Here is a 17111-nt window from a genome sequence, read left to right as displayed (position 1 = left end):
AAGGCTCTCGAGGATTATTTGTCTGTGTCTCTTGACGCCGGTACCATAGTGCCTTCTTCTTCTCCGGCCGGGGCGGGGTTCTTTTTTGTTAAGAAGAAGGACGGTACTCTGCGCCCCTGCGTGGATTATCGAGGGCTGAATGACATAACGGTTAAGAATCGTTATCCGCTTCCCCTTATGTCATCAGCCTTCGAGATTCTGCAGGGAGCCAGGTGCTTTACTAAGTTGGACCTTCGTAACGCTTACCATCTCGTGCGCATCAGAGAGGGGGACGAGTGGAAAACGGCGTTTAACACTCCGTTAGGGCATTTTGAGTACCGGGTTCTGCCGTTCGGTCTCGCCAATGCGCCAGCTGTTTTTCAGGCATTAGTTAATGATGTTCTGAGAGACATGCTGAACATTTTTGTTTTTGTCTATCTTGACGATATCCTGATTTTTTCTCCGTCACTCGAGATTCATGTTCAGCACGTTCGACGTGTTCTACAGCGCCTTTTAGAGAATTGTCTCTACGTAAAGGCTGAGAAGTGCTCTTTTCATGTCTCCTCCGTTACTTTTCTCGGTTCCGTTATTTCCGCTGAAGGCATTCAGATGGATTCCGCTAAGGTCCAAGCTGTCAGTGATTGGCCCGTTCCAAGGTCACGTGTCGAGTTGCAGCGCTTCTTAGGTTTCGCTAATTTCTATCGGCGTTTCATTCGTAATTTCGGTCAAGTTGCTGCCCCTCTCACAGCTCTTACTTCTGTCAAGACGTGTTTTAAGTGGTCCGGTTCCGCCCAGGGAGCTTTTGATCTTCTAAAGGAACGTTTTACGTCCGCTCCTATCCTCGTTACTCCTGACGTCACTAGACAATTCATTGTCGAGGTTGACGCTTCAGAGGTAGGCGTGGGAGCCATCCTATCCCAGCGCTCCCAGTCTGACGATAAGGTTCATCCTTGCGCTTATTTTTCTCATCGCCTGTCGCCATCTGAGCGCAACTATGATGTGGGTAACCGTGAACTGCTCGCCATCCGCTTAGCCCTAGGCGAATGGCGACAGTGGTTGGAGGGGGCGACCGTTCCTTTTGTCGTTTGGACAGACCATAAGAACCTTGAGTACATCCGTTCTGCCAAACGACTTAATGCCCGTCAAGCTCGTTGGGCGTTGTTTTTCGCTCGTTTCGAGTTTGTGATTTCTTACCGTCCGGGTAGCAAGAACACCAAGCCTGATGCCTTATCCCGTCTGTTTAGTTCTTCTGTGGCTTCTACTGATCCCGAGGGGATTCTTCCTTATGGGCGTGTTGTCGGGTTAACAGTCTGGGGAATTGAAAGACAGGTTAAGCAAGCACTCACGCACACTGCGTCGCGCGCGCTTGTCCTAGTAACCTCCTTTTCGTCCCTGTTTCCACTCGTCTGGCTGTTCTTCAGTGGGCTCACTCTGCCAAGTTAGCTGGTCATCCCGGTGTTCGAGGCACTCTTGCGTCTATTCGCCAGCGCTTTTGGTGGCCGACTCAGGAGCGTGACACGCGCCGTTTCGTGGCTGCCTGTTCGGACTGCGCGCAGACTAAGTCGGGTAACTCTCCTCCTGCCGGTCGTCTCAGACCGCTCCCCATTCCTTCTCGACCATGGTCTCACATTGCCTTAGACTTCATTACCGGTCTGCCTTTGTCTGCGGGGAAGACTGTGATTCTGACGGTTGTCGATAGGTTCTCTAAGGCGGCACATTTCATTCCCTCGCTAAACTTCCTTCCGCTAAGGAGACGGCACAAATCATTATTGAGAATGTATTCAGAATTCATGGCCTCCCGTTAGACGCCGTTTCAGACAGAGGTCCGCAATTCACGTCACAGTTTTGGAGGGAGTTCTGTCGTTTGATTGGTGCGTCCGTCAGTCTCTCTTCCGGGTTTCATCCCCAGTCTAACGGTCAAGCAGAGAGGGCCAATCAGACGATTGGTCGCATACTACGCAGCCTTTCTTTCAGAAACCCTGCGTCTTGGGCAGAACAGCTCCCCTGGGCAGAATACGCTCACAATTCGCTTCCTTCGTCTGCTACCGGGTTATCTCCGTTTCAGAGTAGTCTGGGTTACCAGCCTCCTCTGTTCTCATCCCAGCTTGCCGAGTCCAGCGTTCCCTCCGCTCAAGCGTTTGTCCAACGTTGTGAGCGCACCTGGAGGAGGGTGAGGTCTGCACTTTGCCGTTACAGGGCACAGACGGTGAGAGCCGCCAATAAACGCAGGATTAAGAGTCCAAGGTATTGTTGCGGCCAGAGAGTGTGGCTTTCCACTCGCAACCTTCCTCTTACGACAGCTTCTCGTAAGTTGACTCCGCGGTTCATTGGTCCGTTCCGTGTCTCCCAGGTCGTCAATCCTGTCGCTGTGCGACTGCTTCTTCCGCGACATCTTCGTCGCGTCCATCCTGTCTTCCATGTCTCCTGTGTTAAGCCCTTTCTTCGCACCCCGTTCGTCTTCCCTCCCCCTCCCGTCCTTGTCGAGAGCGCACCTATTTACAAGGTACATAAGATTATGGACATGCGTTCTCGGGGACGGGGTCACCAATACCTAGTGGATTGGGAGGGTTACGGTCCTGAGGAGAGGAGTTGGGTTCCGTCTCGGGACGTGCTGGACCGTTCGCTCATCGATGATTTCCTCCGTTGCCGCCAGGATTCCTCCTCGAGTGCGCCAGGAGGCGCTCGGTGAGTGGGGGGTACTGTCATGTTTGTCATTTATTGTCATGTCTTGTCCCTGTGCTCCCCATGCTATTCGTTTCCCTCTGCTGGTCTTGTTTGGTTCTATCCTTCTCTCTCCCCCTCCCTCTCTCACTCTCTCGCTCTCTCTTCTCTCTGTCGTTCCGTTCCTGCTCCCAGCTGTTCCTATTCCCCTAATCATCATTTAGTCTTTCCACACCTGTTCCCGATCCTTTCCCCTGATTAGAGTCCCTATTTATTCCTTTGTGATCCGTTCCTGTTCCGTCGGTTCCTTGTTTTGTATTCCATGCTGTGATTGCGTTTCGCCCTGTCCTGTCGTGTTTTTGCCGTGATTGTGTATCACCCTGTCCTGTCGTGTTTTGTGCCTTCATCAGATGCTGCGTGTGAGCAGGTGTCTCAGTCGACTACGGCCTGCGCCTACCCGAAGCGACCTGCAGTCTGTGGCCGCTTCTCCAGTTGTTTTCCCCTCTACAAATCTAGAGGATTTCTGTTATTCCGTTTTGGACTTTAATAAACTCTGTTTCTGTTAAGTCGCGTTTGGGTCCTCTTTCACCTGCATGACAACTATCCTCTTATAGGCCTATTTATTATTTGTAGACCGTTGCAGTTTAGTGGCATAACTGTGGCTGTGGTCTCTGGAACAGGTGTCTGTCTTGGACTATCAATGGTCTCTGGTTGGCATGATCCTGGCATGATGCTGGCTGACATGGGTTGGTAGTCAGACTCCCAATCTGTCCAATAAAACCTCCCCAGGATGGCTGGAGCGTGTAAGAGGCCCCATGGAGAAGACATCATTTAAAACATCTGATGGCAAGGAAGGAAGCCAACAGCTCCAGGTTTCACTGTTGTGAAGTGATCATAATTATAACTACAACTCTATAAACAACTCTAGAACTCTATAAAACTATATCATGACTCTCTTCTCTCCTATTCTCAGAGTGAACATATGTATTTATTTAACCTTTATTTAACGAGGAAGGGCTCATTGAGATTTGAAATCTATTTTCAAGAGCGTCTTTGCCAAGATAGGCAGCACAAAGTCATTACACATTTACAGACAGACATGAAAAACTACAGGTAATCTGGTAAAAAACCATAGAATTCACAAGAGTATAACAAAATCATAAAATATATATTTAAAAACATTGACAGGTCAGGGAATCAGCCTCAAAATCATTCATCAATGATTTAAAAACATCAATCGGGAACTCCAAAGTTTTTCCAGTTTAAAAGTATTTTGTAAGGCGTTCCAAGACGATGGCGCAGAGTACATAAAGGCCCTTTTACCAAATTCAGTTATGACATTTGGAACAGTTAGCAGGATAAATCCTGTGAACGAAGAGTGTACCCACCACATTTCTGAACAATAAAAATGCCCAAATAAAATGATAGTAAACCCAAAATGGCTTTGTAAATAAAAGTATAGGCCAGCCAACCCTGGTATACAAAGTGCAGTGGTGTGTAAGGGTTTTGCGGTTTAAAATAAATCTCAAAGCTCCATGGTAAAGGGTGTCAATTGATCTCAAACACTGAGCGGAAGCATTCAAATATAAAATATCTCCATAGTCTAGTATAAACATAAATGTAGCTGATACTTGCCTCCTTCTGGCTTCAAAAGAAACACAGGCCGTATTCCTAAAATAAAAATCCCAACTTCAGCTTCAATTTTTTTGTAAGTTGTTGAATATGCAATTTTAAAAAAAAGGCTGTCATCAATTAAAATTACAAAATATTTATATGAGGTAACAGTCTCAATCTCCTTGCCCTGACAGGTAGGAATAGGTGAAAGGTTCAGAGGTCCATTTCTTGCTTTAGAAAACAACATTAGTTTTGTCAGTATTTGATTTGATTTGATTTGATTATGCTCTCTTTTAGTCCCCATTTGGACTAATCTTCCAAGAGTCCTTAAACATTAAAATACAATTTATAATACAAACATGCTTTCACATATAACACACTATTACAAACATACATAATACACAAGCATAATGACCCAATAAATACTCACTCTAAAAATTAAAAATATTGATTCTTTATCTACTATAGTCCCACAACATTTATATATACTATATTTAAATTGTTTTTAAATAATGTTTAAACTTATATATTGAAAGGTTTCTAGTTTGCTCAGTTCATTTATTCCATTTCTTTATTGCTCTAAATCGAAATGTTCTTTTGCCCATTTCTTTTTTCTGTCTGGATAACGCATAGATGGTGGACAATCTATTCCTAGTATTTACTGAATGTCTGTCTCTTACCAACTGAATACCATTGTGAATAGAACTTGGCCATTTTAAATTATGTATATTATAAAATAATATAAGCATGTTTTTTTCAATTATCTTGTCGTTTGATGACCAACCAAGAACACTGCACATGACTGCAACAGAAGAGCCATATCTCCACCTTAAAACAACCCATGACTACAACAGAAGAACCATATCTCCACCTTAAAACAACCCATGACTGTAACAGAAGAACCATATCTCTACAACAGAAGAACCATATTAAAACAACCCATGACTACAACAGAAGAACCATATCTCCACCTTAAAACAACCCATGACTACAACAGAAGAACCATATCTCCTTAAAACAACCCATGACTACAACAGAAGAACCATATCTCCTTAAAACAACCCATGACTACAACAGAAGAACCATATCTCCACCTTAAAACAACCCATGACTACAACAGAAGAACCATATCTCCACAACTTAAAACAACCCATGACTACAACAGAAGAACCATATCTCCACCTTAAAACAACCCATGACTACAACAGAAGAACCACATCTCCACCTTAAAACAACCCATGACTACAACAGAAGAACCAATCACCTTAAAACAACCCATGACTACAACAGAAGAACCATATCTCCACCTTAAAACAACCCATGACTACAACAGAAGAACCATATCTCCACCTTAAAACAACCCATGACTACAACAGAAGAACCACATCTCCACCTTAAAACAACCCATGACTACAACAGAAGAACCATTCTCCAACCTTAAAACAACCCATGACTACAACCAGAAGATCTCCACCTTACCATATCTCCACCTTAAAACAACCCATGACTGCAACAGAAGAACCATATCTCCACCTTAAAACAACCCATGACTGCAACAGAAGAACCATATCTCCACCTTAAAACAACCCATGACTACAACAGAAGAACCATATCTCCTTAAAACAACAGAAGAACCACATCTCCACCTTAAAACAACACATGACTGCAACAGAAGAACCATATCTCCACCTTAAAACAACCCATGACTGCAACAGAAGAACCATATCTCCTTAAAACAACCCATGACTACAACAGAAGAACCATATCTCCACCTTAAAACAACCCATGACTGCAACAGAAGAACCATATCTCCTTAAAACAACCCATGACTACAACAGAAGAACCATATCTCCACCTTAAAACAACCCATGACTGCAACAGAAGAACCATATCTCCTTAAAACAACCCATGACTACAACAGAAGAACCATATCTCTGTCTTAAAACAACCCATGACTGCAACAGAAGAACCATATCTCCACCTTAAAACAACCCATGACTGCAACAGAAGAACCATATCTCCACCTTAAAACAACCCATGACTACAACAGAAGAACCATATCTCCTTAAAACAACCCATGACTACAACAGAAGAACCACATCTCCTTAAAACAACAGAAGAACCATATCTCCACCTTAAAACAACCCATGACTGCAACAGAAGAACCATATCTCCTTAAAACAACCCATGACTACAACAGAAGAACCATATCTCCACCTTAAAACAACAGAAGAACCATATCTCCACCTTAAAACAACCCATGACTGCAACAGAAGAACCATATCTCCACCTTAAAACAACCCATGACTACAACAGAAGAACCATATCTCCTTAAAACAACCCATGACTGCAACAGAAGAACCATATCTCCACCTTAAAACAACCCATGACTACAACAGAAGAACCATATCTCCACCTTAAAACAACCCATGACTACAACAGAAGAACCATATCTCCACCTTAAAACAACCCATGACTACAACAGAAGAACCATATCTCCTTAAAACAACCCATGACTGCAACAGAAGAACCACATCTCCACCTTAAAACAACCCATGACTACAACAGAAGAACCATATCTCCACCTTAAAACAACAGAAGAACCACATCTCCTTAAAACAACCCATGACTACAACAGAAGAACCATCTCCACCTTAAAACAACCCATGACTGCAACAGAAGAACCATATCTCCACCTTAAAACAACCCATGACTGCAACAGAAGAACCATATCTCCACCTTAAAACAACCCATGACTGCAACAGAAGAACCATATCTCCACCTTAAAACAACCCATGACTGCAACAGAAGAACCACATCTCCACCTTAAAACAACAGAAGAACCATATCTCCACCTTAAAACAACAGAAGAACCATATCTCCACCTTAAAACAACCCATGACTACAACAGAAGAACCATATCTCCACCTTAAAACAACATGACTGCAACAGAAGAACCATATCTCCACCTTAAAACAACCCATGACTACAACAGAAGAACCATATCTCCTTAAAACAACCCATGACTGCAACAGAAGAACCATATCTCCACCTTAAAACAACCCATGACTGCAACAGAAGAACCATATCTCCACCTTAAAACAACACATGACTGCAACAGAAGAACCATATCTCCACCTTAAAACAACCCATGACTCTCCACCTAAAACAACCCATGACTACAACAGAAGAACCATATCTCCTTAAAACAACCCATGACTGCAACAGAAGAACCATATCTCCTTAAAACAACCCATGACTACAACAGAAGAACCATATCTCCACCTTAAAACAACCCATGACTACAACAGAAGAACCATATCTCCACCTTAAAACAACCCATGACTGCAACAGAAGAACCATATCTCCTTAAAACAACCCATGACTACAACAGAAGGACCACATCTCCACCTTAAAACAATCCATGCTGCTTTATTCTGTGCATTCTGCAGCCTCCTAACTTCACTAGATGATGCATTTCCCCAGACCAACGAACAATAGTTCACCTGACTCTCAACCAATGCCTGTGTTATTTGCTGAAGGATTTTCCCTGGTAAATATTTAGCTATCCTTCTGATTATGCATGCTGTTTTAATATATTTTTTTACATAGATTAGTTCTTTGAGACGACCATGATAAGCAGTTGTCTAGCTGCACTCCCAGTAGTTTGGTTTCTGCCACTTCTTCAATTTGTACTCCTTCCATACTTAATTGTATCCCATGCAATTATACAAAAGCAAGATCCCACATTCTAAGGTGGGAAAAAGGTTGCCTAAGTATGGTCCCCAATCAGAGACCACGATAGACAGCCCACACTAATCACACCCTGACCTTACCAAATAGAGAATAAAAAGGCTCTCTAAGGTCAGGGCATGACACTCAGTATAGCATGATCAGCTGTATCAAAAGCCTTAGAGAGATCAATAAAAAGTGAGACACAGTGCTGTTTTTAGTCAATGGCTGCTAGTCAAATGCTTCTTCCTGAAGCCCGATTGGTACATTGATAAATTAGAGTTAGTATATAAAAACTATTTTAGCTGTTCACTAATAAAGGTTTCAAGTATATTTCGACAGGGGTGACATCTTTGAGATTTGCCTATAATTATTTGAAAGAGTTGGATCTCCCCCTTTTAAAAGTGGTAGGACAAATGCTGATTTCCAGATCTTTGGAATGTCATTACATTCCAGGGTTAGATTGAACAGAGATGTAAGTGGTTCAGCTATGAAATCAGCTGCCAGATTTAAAAAGCAGGGATCAAGAAGATCAGGACCTGCAGGCTTTCTCTGATCTAATGATTTCAGGGCTTTATGTACCACCTGCACTGAGAATGACAAAAAGCTAAAAATTTGACCAGCTCTCACTGGTTCATTTTGCCTTCCTGAGAAGAAAAGAACACAAATAAGCCAATCAGCATCAGAACATGATTTCCTTGCTTCAGCCCAGGCTAGATTACGGTCATGAATAATACAAGACAGCTCAGAAGAAAACCATGGATTATCTCGCCCTTTAACCCTGGACCTGCGGATGGGGCATGTTTGTTTACTATTTGGGAAAAATCATCATGAAAGAATTTCCAGGCAGTTTCCACATCAGGAATCAAATCAATCTGCTCCAGTCAAAATAAAACAAATTGTGAAAGAAAGCCTGCTCAATTAAAACTATTCAAATTTCTCTTACAAATAAAATGTGGGTTTGTCTTTGGAACCTTAGTATTTTTAACAGCAACAACAGCACAATGGTCACTTACATCATTACAAAAAACACCAACCGCAAAATATTTATGTGGAACATTTGCCAATATCAAATCAATCAGGGTAGATTTTTTTTGCACATTTGAGATTTGGGCGAGTGGGTGAGTTAATCAACTGGGTAAGATTAATAGAATTACAAACATTTTAAAACGATCAGACACCTGCTTTATCCAACAACTTAAGATGTTGACCAATCAAGTTAATTTCACTGTAAAGAAGTTTAGACATAAGGTTCAACAGAGAAGAAAATGCATCACCGAGAGCAGAGGGGGGTCTATAACAGCCAATCATAGTTATAGAGAGACCATTTGAAGCTTGAAGATTCAAAGCAAGATATTCCAACTGTTTCCAAATAGTTTCAGACTTTACCACACTTAAAGGGAATTTAGTCTTTACATATATAGCCACACCCACACCTTTCTTAACTCAATCAGTGCGAAACACATTGTAACCATTTATACAAATATCATATTTATATATTATCAAGAACAGACTTGCTGAGCCAGGTTTAAGAACACAATCAGTTGATTTAGCCCAAATCCTAACCCTATCAATTTTTGACAACAAGCTGCATGTTTAAATGAAAAATATCAAAACCAGATCTAGATTTACGATCAGGGGTTTGTAGACATTGCATATCAGGGCCAGTGTAAGGTTTGCACATTGCCTGATGTCAACAAAAGAAGAATAACTTGGTACCTCTGTTTAATAACCTTGCACGGCTTCTCTTTTTTAAGAAACCTACTGCAAGCGAATTTCCAGACAATACAAAACAGTAATTTAAAACCATTAGACTTTGGTAGTGACATAAGTTTGTGCTGTTCACATCATGCCACAAATACATCGGGACTTGGACAAGTGGACCGAGTGAAAAATAGTGAGTTCCCGCAGAAAAAATGACTAATGGACAGGAGAGCACATTGTCAGATGTTATAATGGTTTGGATGTCTGTGGTTGGTTGTTATAATGGTTTAGATGTCTGTGGTTGGTTGTTATAATGGTTTGGATGTCTGTGGTTGGTTGTTATAATGGTTTAGATGTCTGTGGTTGGTTGTTATAATGGTTTAGATGTCTGTGGTTGGTTGTTATAATGGTTTGGATGTCTGTGGTTGGTTGTTATAATGGTTTAGATGTCTGTGGTTGGTTGTTATAATGGTTTAGATGTCTGTGGTTGGTTGTTATAATGGTTTAGATGTCTGTGGTTGGTTGTTATAATGGTTTGGATGTCTGTAGCTGGTTTCTATAATGGTTTGGATGTCTGATGTCCCCCAGCAACAATGAGTTCAGTAAAGTCAGTGCATAAAGAATTATCACGAAAATGGTCATTTTCAGAGATGTAAGAGATGTAAGAAATGGAGGCCAAGGAAAGGTAAGAGGAGAGAGGGACTGTGTGTATATATGAGTCAGTATGTGAGTGTGTGTGTATAGACAGAGTGTGTGTGACATCATTCTGTTGTGAATTTCTTACCCCATGCCAGTGTTTGCTGAACCATTGCTAGGCCCCAGCATGGAAGATGGCATTGAATGAGGAAGCAGCATGGGTAATATAACAGTGTGTGTTGGCAGGGTTAGAGTAGCTGGCCTTGAGGCCCTGGTGAATACAACCTGTTTCCATTTAAGTGCTGCGTTGCTGCAGCCTGCCTGTGACATTTTGCTTGTCTGGGGAGTGGGCATAGTCTTACAGATCGCTCTCTCGCCCTCTCCCTTTCTCTCTCTCAATTCAATTAAAGTCAATTCGCTTTATTGGAATGATGTAACAATGTACATATTGCCAAAGCTTATTTTGGAAATTTACAATATAATATAGATAAAAATGAGAATTAAAATGGTGAACGGGACAACAATAACCAAGGGTGAAAATAACCTTCAACAATAACAATAAGCATAGAGTCAACAATAACAATAAGCATACAGTCAACAATAAGCATACAGTCAACAATAACAATAAGCATATAGTCAACAATAACAATAAGCATACAGTCAACAATAACAATAAGCATACAGTCAACAATAAGCATACAGTCAACAATAACAATAAGCAGACAGTCAACAATAACAATAAGCATACAGTCAACAATAACAATAAGCATACAGTCAACAATAACAATAAGCATACAGTCAACAATAACAATAAGCATACAGTCAACAATAACAATAAGCATACAGTCAACAATAACAATAAGCATACAGTCAACAATAACAATAAGTATACAGTCAACAATAACAATAAGCATACAGTCAACAATAACAATAAGCATAGAGTCAACAATAACAATAAGCATATAGTCAACAATAACAATAAGCATACAGTCAACAATAACAATAAGCATACAGTCAACAATAAGCTTACAGTCAACAATAACAATAAGTATACAGTCAACAATAACAATAAGCATACAGTCAACAATAACAATAAGCATAGAGTCAACAATAACAATAAGCATACAGTCAACAATAACAATAAGCATAGAGTCAACAATAACAATAAGCATACAGTCAACAATAACAATAAGCATACAGTCAACAATAACAATAAGCATACAGTCAACAATAACAATAAGCATAGAGTCAACAATAACAATAAGCATAGAGTCAACAATAACAATAAGCATAGAGTCAACAATAACAATAAGCAGACAGTCAACAATAACAATAAGCATAGAGTCAACAATAACAATAAGCATAGAGTCAACAATAACAATAAGCAGACAGTCAACAATAACAATAAGCATACAGTCAACAATAACAATAAGCATACAGTCAACAATAACAATAAGCATACAGTCAACAATAACAATAAGCAGACAGTCAACAATAAGCATACAGTCAACAATAACAATAAGCATACAGTCAACAATAAGCATACATTCAACAATAACAATAAGCATACAGTAGAGGACATGTGCAGGTTGATCTGTCAGACACTGTCCCTCAACTTATGGCAGGCAGCAATGTAGTGCGCTGCCAACCCATAGCTCTCTGCGTCCTCCCCCAACAGGACGGGTAGCCTATCCTCATCAGAGAGCTCTTTGAAACCTTGAATAAGGGTTTCAAATTTGGGAAAATGACACTCTGATTGTTTTATAGTTTTGACATGTTGTAAGGAAATGCAGATCCTTCTCAGGTTCTGTTGTGGTGCAGTGGTTGCACAGCCTTTCCTCTACAGGGAGCCAGGTTTTCCTGTGTCTACCATTCTACATGGCAAGGCTGTGCTTACTGAGCCTGTAGTTTGTCTAAGGTTTTTCTAAGGTTTTGATCAGTAACCATGGTCAAATAGTTAGCTACAGTGTACTGTCGATTTAGGGCCAGATAGCACTGCATTTTGCTTTGTGTTTGTGCTTGTGTTTCCCAATAAGCAATGTAGTTTTGTTTTGACTGTGTTGTAATTTGGTTTATTCTGATTGATTGGATGTTCTGGTCCTGAGGCTTCAGTGTGTTAGTAGAACAGGTTAGTGAACTCAGCCCCAGGACCAGCTGGATGAGGGGACTCTGGGGTGCAGGGTTTCTTGTTTTGCAAGTGGACCCTACAACTCGCTGCCATAAAGTGAAATTGGTTCAATGACATTCAATTAGTTTTAGCCAAATTTTAATAGGTATTTCAATTTCAATTAGCTTTTTAAACCTCTTGAGACTCTAGGGGCAGTATTTCATTTTTGGCTGAAAAAACGTTCCCGTTTTAAACAAGATATTTTGTCACGAAAAGATGCTCGGCTATACATATAATTGACAGCTTTGGAAAGAAAACACTCTGAGGTTTCCAAAACTGCAAAGATATTATCTGTGAGTGCCACAGAACTGATGCTACAGGCGAAACCAAGATGAAACTTCAAACAGGAAGTGAGGCAAATTTTTGAGGCACTGTTTTCCAATGTCTCCTTATATGGCTGTGAATGTGCCCTGAACGAGCCTACACGTTCTGCCGTTTCCCCAAGGTGTCTGCAGCATTGTGACGTATTTGTAGGCATATCATTGGAAGATTGGCCATAAGAGACGACATTTACCAGGTGTCCGCCCGGTGTCCTTTGTCGAAATTGCTGCCTAATCTCCAAGCTGCAAGCATTGTTCCATGTGATTCAGGGGAGAGAAGGAGACTTCCACGAACGATATATCATCGAAGAGATATGTGAAAAACACCTTGAGGATGGATTCTAAACAACGTTTACCATGTTTCAGTCGATATTATGGAGTTAATTTGGAAAAAAAGTTTGGCGTTTTGATGACTGAATTTTCGTTTTTTTGGTAGCCAAACGTGACGTAGAAAACGGAGCAATTTCTCCTAAACAAATAATCTTTCAGGAAAAACTGAACATTTGCTATCTAACTGAAAGTCTCCTCATTGAAAACATCCGAAGTTCTTCAAAGGTAAATGCTTTTATTTGAATGCTTTTCTTGTTTTTGTGAAAATGTTGCCTCCTGAATGCTAGGCTTAATGCTATACTAGCTATCAATACTCTTACACAAATGCTTGTTTTGCTATGGTTGAGAAGCATATTTTGAAAATCTGAGATGACAGTGTTGTTAAGAAAAGGCTAAGCTTGAGAGCTAGCATATTGATTTCATTTCATTTGCGATTTTCATTAATAGTTAACGTGGTGTTATGCTAATGAGCTTGTGAATATAATTATTATATATATAAATATATTTTTTTGTTAATTAATCTTTTGCCAAAATTTCAAAAAATCTGTTTTTGCTTTGTCATTATGGGGTACTGTATGTAGATTGCTGAGGATTTTTATTTACTTAATCCATTTTAGAATAATGTGGAAAAAGTCAAGGGGCCTGAATTCTTTCTGAAAGCACTGTATCTTTCCGAAGGCACCCAAATCATTCTCCGTGGACAAGTACTGACACACTTTACCATCTTGTCTCTCTCTGCTCAATCTGGAGACCACTGTGTGTTGTGTGTACTTAACAACAAGAACCCATCAAGTCTCTGTGTATCTCTGTGTCCATAATCCTGAGACAGTGATTGCGTCCCAAATGGTACCCTAATCTCTGTTTAGTGCATGACTGTTGAGTTCGGCACTAAATGCAGCCCATAGGGCTCTGGTCAAAAGTCTTGCACTAAACAGGGAACAGCTAGGCACAGTGTTGGAGGAGGGAAGTATAGGCCTCAACACATTATGTGAAGAGTTTGGAGTCTTCACTACACTTATGTAATCAAGTCTATCTACTTAGAAACAGAAGAGAGAAGATGTATAGACAGCCCATTAATCAGCCTGAAAACGTCATCCTGGTACGTTTTTCAAAAAAAGTTGTCGCAGTAGTTGATGTTTTTCTCAATACATTGGGTTCAATGGGAAACGATGAGAGTTACAGGGTTGACGATTATGTCAATACATTGCAGTCAATGGAAAAAGACTGTCACAGTGTTGATGCCTAAGTGGGCTTGACAATCTCTTTCTAAAATGATCTGCCACAATTGTTGCTACCCCTATTACTAGCTTGTTCAACATCTCTTTCGTATCGTCTGAGATCCCTAAAGATTGGAAAGCTCCCGCTGTCACCCCCCTCTTCAAAAGGGGAGACACTCTAGACCCAACCTGATGCAAACCTATATCTATCCTACCCTGTCTTTCTAAGGTCTTCAAAAGCCAAGTTAACAAACAGATCACCGACCATTTCAAATCCCACCGTACCTTCTCCGCTTTGCAATCTGGTTTCCGAGCTGGTCATGGGTGCCCCTCAGCCACGCTCAAGGTCCTAAACGATATCATAACCGCAATCGATAAATGACAATACTGTGCAGTGTGTGTGTACCGTCGTGCGTGTGCTCATAGTTTTGTGTGTCATGGTTTACGCGTTTAAAAAATGTTGAGTTGCAAGGAACAATATTTGCAGATTAGCTTTTCAGTCAGACGCATAGTTGTCTACAGAGTGGGTGGATGATGGAGTAGTAGAAATCCAGACAGACTGCAACTAACACTATGGTCTCTCTCTCTCTTACTACAGGACAGCTTACCTTTAGCCTGGGGAGAGACTTAACTTATAACTGCGGTCTTGAAGTTGGTATTCAAACCACAAATTCTTTCTGATGAGAAATAGTTTCTCTAGTTCTCTCTCTCTGCCCCCCTCTCTCTCTCTCGCTCCCTCTCTCTCTCTGCCCCCCTCTCTCTCTCTCCCTCTCTCTCTCTCTGCCCCCTCTCTCTCGCTCCCTCTCCCTCTCTCTCTCTCTGCCCCCCTCTCTCTCTCTCTAGCTTCCTCTCTCTCTAGCTCCCTCTCCCTCTCTCTCTCTCTAGCTCCCTCTCTCTCTCTCTAGCTCCCTCTCTCTCTCTCTAGCTCCCTCTCTCTCTCTCTCTCTCGCTCCCTCTCCCTCTCTCTCTCGCTCCCTCTCTCTCTCTCGCTGCCCCTCTCTCTCTCTCTCTCGCTGCCCCCCCCTCTCTCTCTAGCTCCCTCTCCCTCTCTCTCTCTCTCTCTCGCTCCCTCTCCCTCTCTCTCTCTCTCTCTAGCTCCCTCTCTCTCTCTCTAGCTCCCTCTCTCTCTCTCTCTCTCTCTCGCTCCCTCTCTCTCTCGCTGCCCCCTCTCTCTCTCTCTGCCCCCTCTCTCTCTCGCTCCCTCTCCCTCTCTCTCTCGCTGCCCCCTCTCTCTCTCTCTAGCTCCCTCTCTCTCTCGCTCCCTCTCTCTCTCGCTGTCCCCCTCTCTCTCTCTCTAGCTCCCTCTCTCTCTCTCTAGCTCTCTCTAGCTCCCTCTCTCTCTCTCTCTCGCTCCCTCTCTCTCTCGCTGCCCCCCACTCTCTTTCTCTCTCTCGCTGTCCCCCTCTCTCTCTCTCTAGCTCCCTCTCTCTCTCTCTCGCTCCCCCTCTCTCTCCCTAGCTCCCTCTCTCTCTCTCTCGCTCCCTCTCTCTCTCGCTGCCCCCTCTCTCTCTCTGCCCCCTCTTTCTTCCCCCTCTCTCTCCTCCCTCTTCTTTCGATCAGCCTTTATGCCACAGGTGATGTTCTGAACTGTAACTGCTCTCTCGTTCTAACTATCATCCGTCTCTCCTCTCCTCCACAGACAAGCCGATGGCCCGAGGCCCTCCCGGAGGAGTCTTGGGGGTGCTGGGTGGGGTCATAGCCGCTGCGCTCCTCATCGCCATGGCCATCACTGTCTTCATGGTCTGCCGGCGGCAGCAGAAGACACGCACCAACACTGACAATGACCTGTGAGTTCCCAAGGGTGGGTGGGGCAAGTGGGTGGGGCAAGTGGGTGGAGCAAGTGGGTGGGACAAGTGGGTGGGGCAAGTGAGTGTGGTAAAATAAATATATATTTGTTTGTTTAATATAAGTAATTTGAAATTATTTATACTTTTACTTTTGATACTTAAGTATATCTTTGCAATCACAATTTTATTTTGATACTTAACTATATTTAAAACCATATACGTTTAGACTGTTACACAGGTAGTTTCACTTTTCACTTTCACTTTTCACATGTTCTATTAATGTATCTTTACTATTACTCAAGTATGAGGCATATATCTGGGGAAGGGTATAAAACAATTTCTAGAGTATTGAACTTTTCCAAGAGAACAGTGATCTCCATCATTGGGAAATGGAAAAAATATGGAACTACCCAGACTCTGCCTAGAGCTGGCCGTCCGACCAAACTGAACAACCAGGCAAGAGGACCTTGGTCAGGGAGGTGACCAAGAATCCAATGGCCACTCGGATAGAACTACAGAGTTCCTTGGCTGATATGGGAGAACCTGCCAGAAAGACAACAGACTCTTCAGCATCACCGATCTGGGTTTTACGGGAGAGTGGCAAGACAGAAGCAACACCTGAGAAAATTGCACATGACAGCACACCTGGAGTTTGCAAAAAGGTACGTGAAAGACTCTGACAGCATAAGGCAAAATATTATGTGGTCTGATGAGACAGAAATGTAACTATTTGGCCTGAATGGGCACAGCCCATCACCCGTCTAACACCATCCCTACTGTGAAGCATGATGGTGGCGGCAGGGACTGGGAGACTGGTAAGGATAGAGGGAACAATGAATGGAGCCAAATACAGACAAATAATTGATGAGAACCTGCTTCAGAGTGCAGATTTACATTCCAACAGGACAATGACCCCAAGCATACAATAAAAGCAAATCTGGAATGGCTTCAGAACAAGAACGTG

At 42.2% G+C, this 17111-nt stretch overlaps 1 protein-coding gene across 1 annotated transcript in view; it reads left to right on the top strand.

Annotated features, from left to right (window-relative positions):
* Positions 1 to 16007: 16007 nt before the first annotated feature.
* Positions 16008 to 17111, top strand: part of LOC123993816 (nectin-2-like) — a 30925-nt gene continuing 29821 nt past the window's right edge. The window contains exon 1 of the mRNA XM_046296286.1: positions 16008 to 16147. Coding sequence (XP_046152242.1) covers positions 16008 to 16147 — 140 coding nt within the window. The remainder of the gene's footprint in view (positions 16148 to 17111) is intronic.

The sequence above is a fragment of the Oncorhynchus gorbuscha genome, linkage group LG13 (genome assembly GCF_021184085.1).
Source record: "Oncorhynchus gorbuscha isolate QuinsamMale2020 ecotype Even-year linkage group LG13, OgorEven_v1.0, whole genome shotgun sequence".
Lineage (NCBI taxonomy): Eukaryota > Metazoa > Chordata > Actinopteri > Salmoniformes > Salmonidae > Oncorhynchus > Oncorhynchus gorbuscha.
This window is presented reverse-complemented; position numbering and strand designations above follow the sequence as displayed.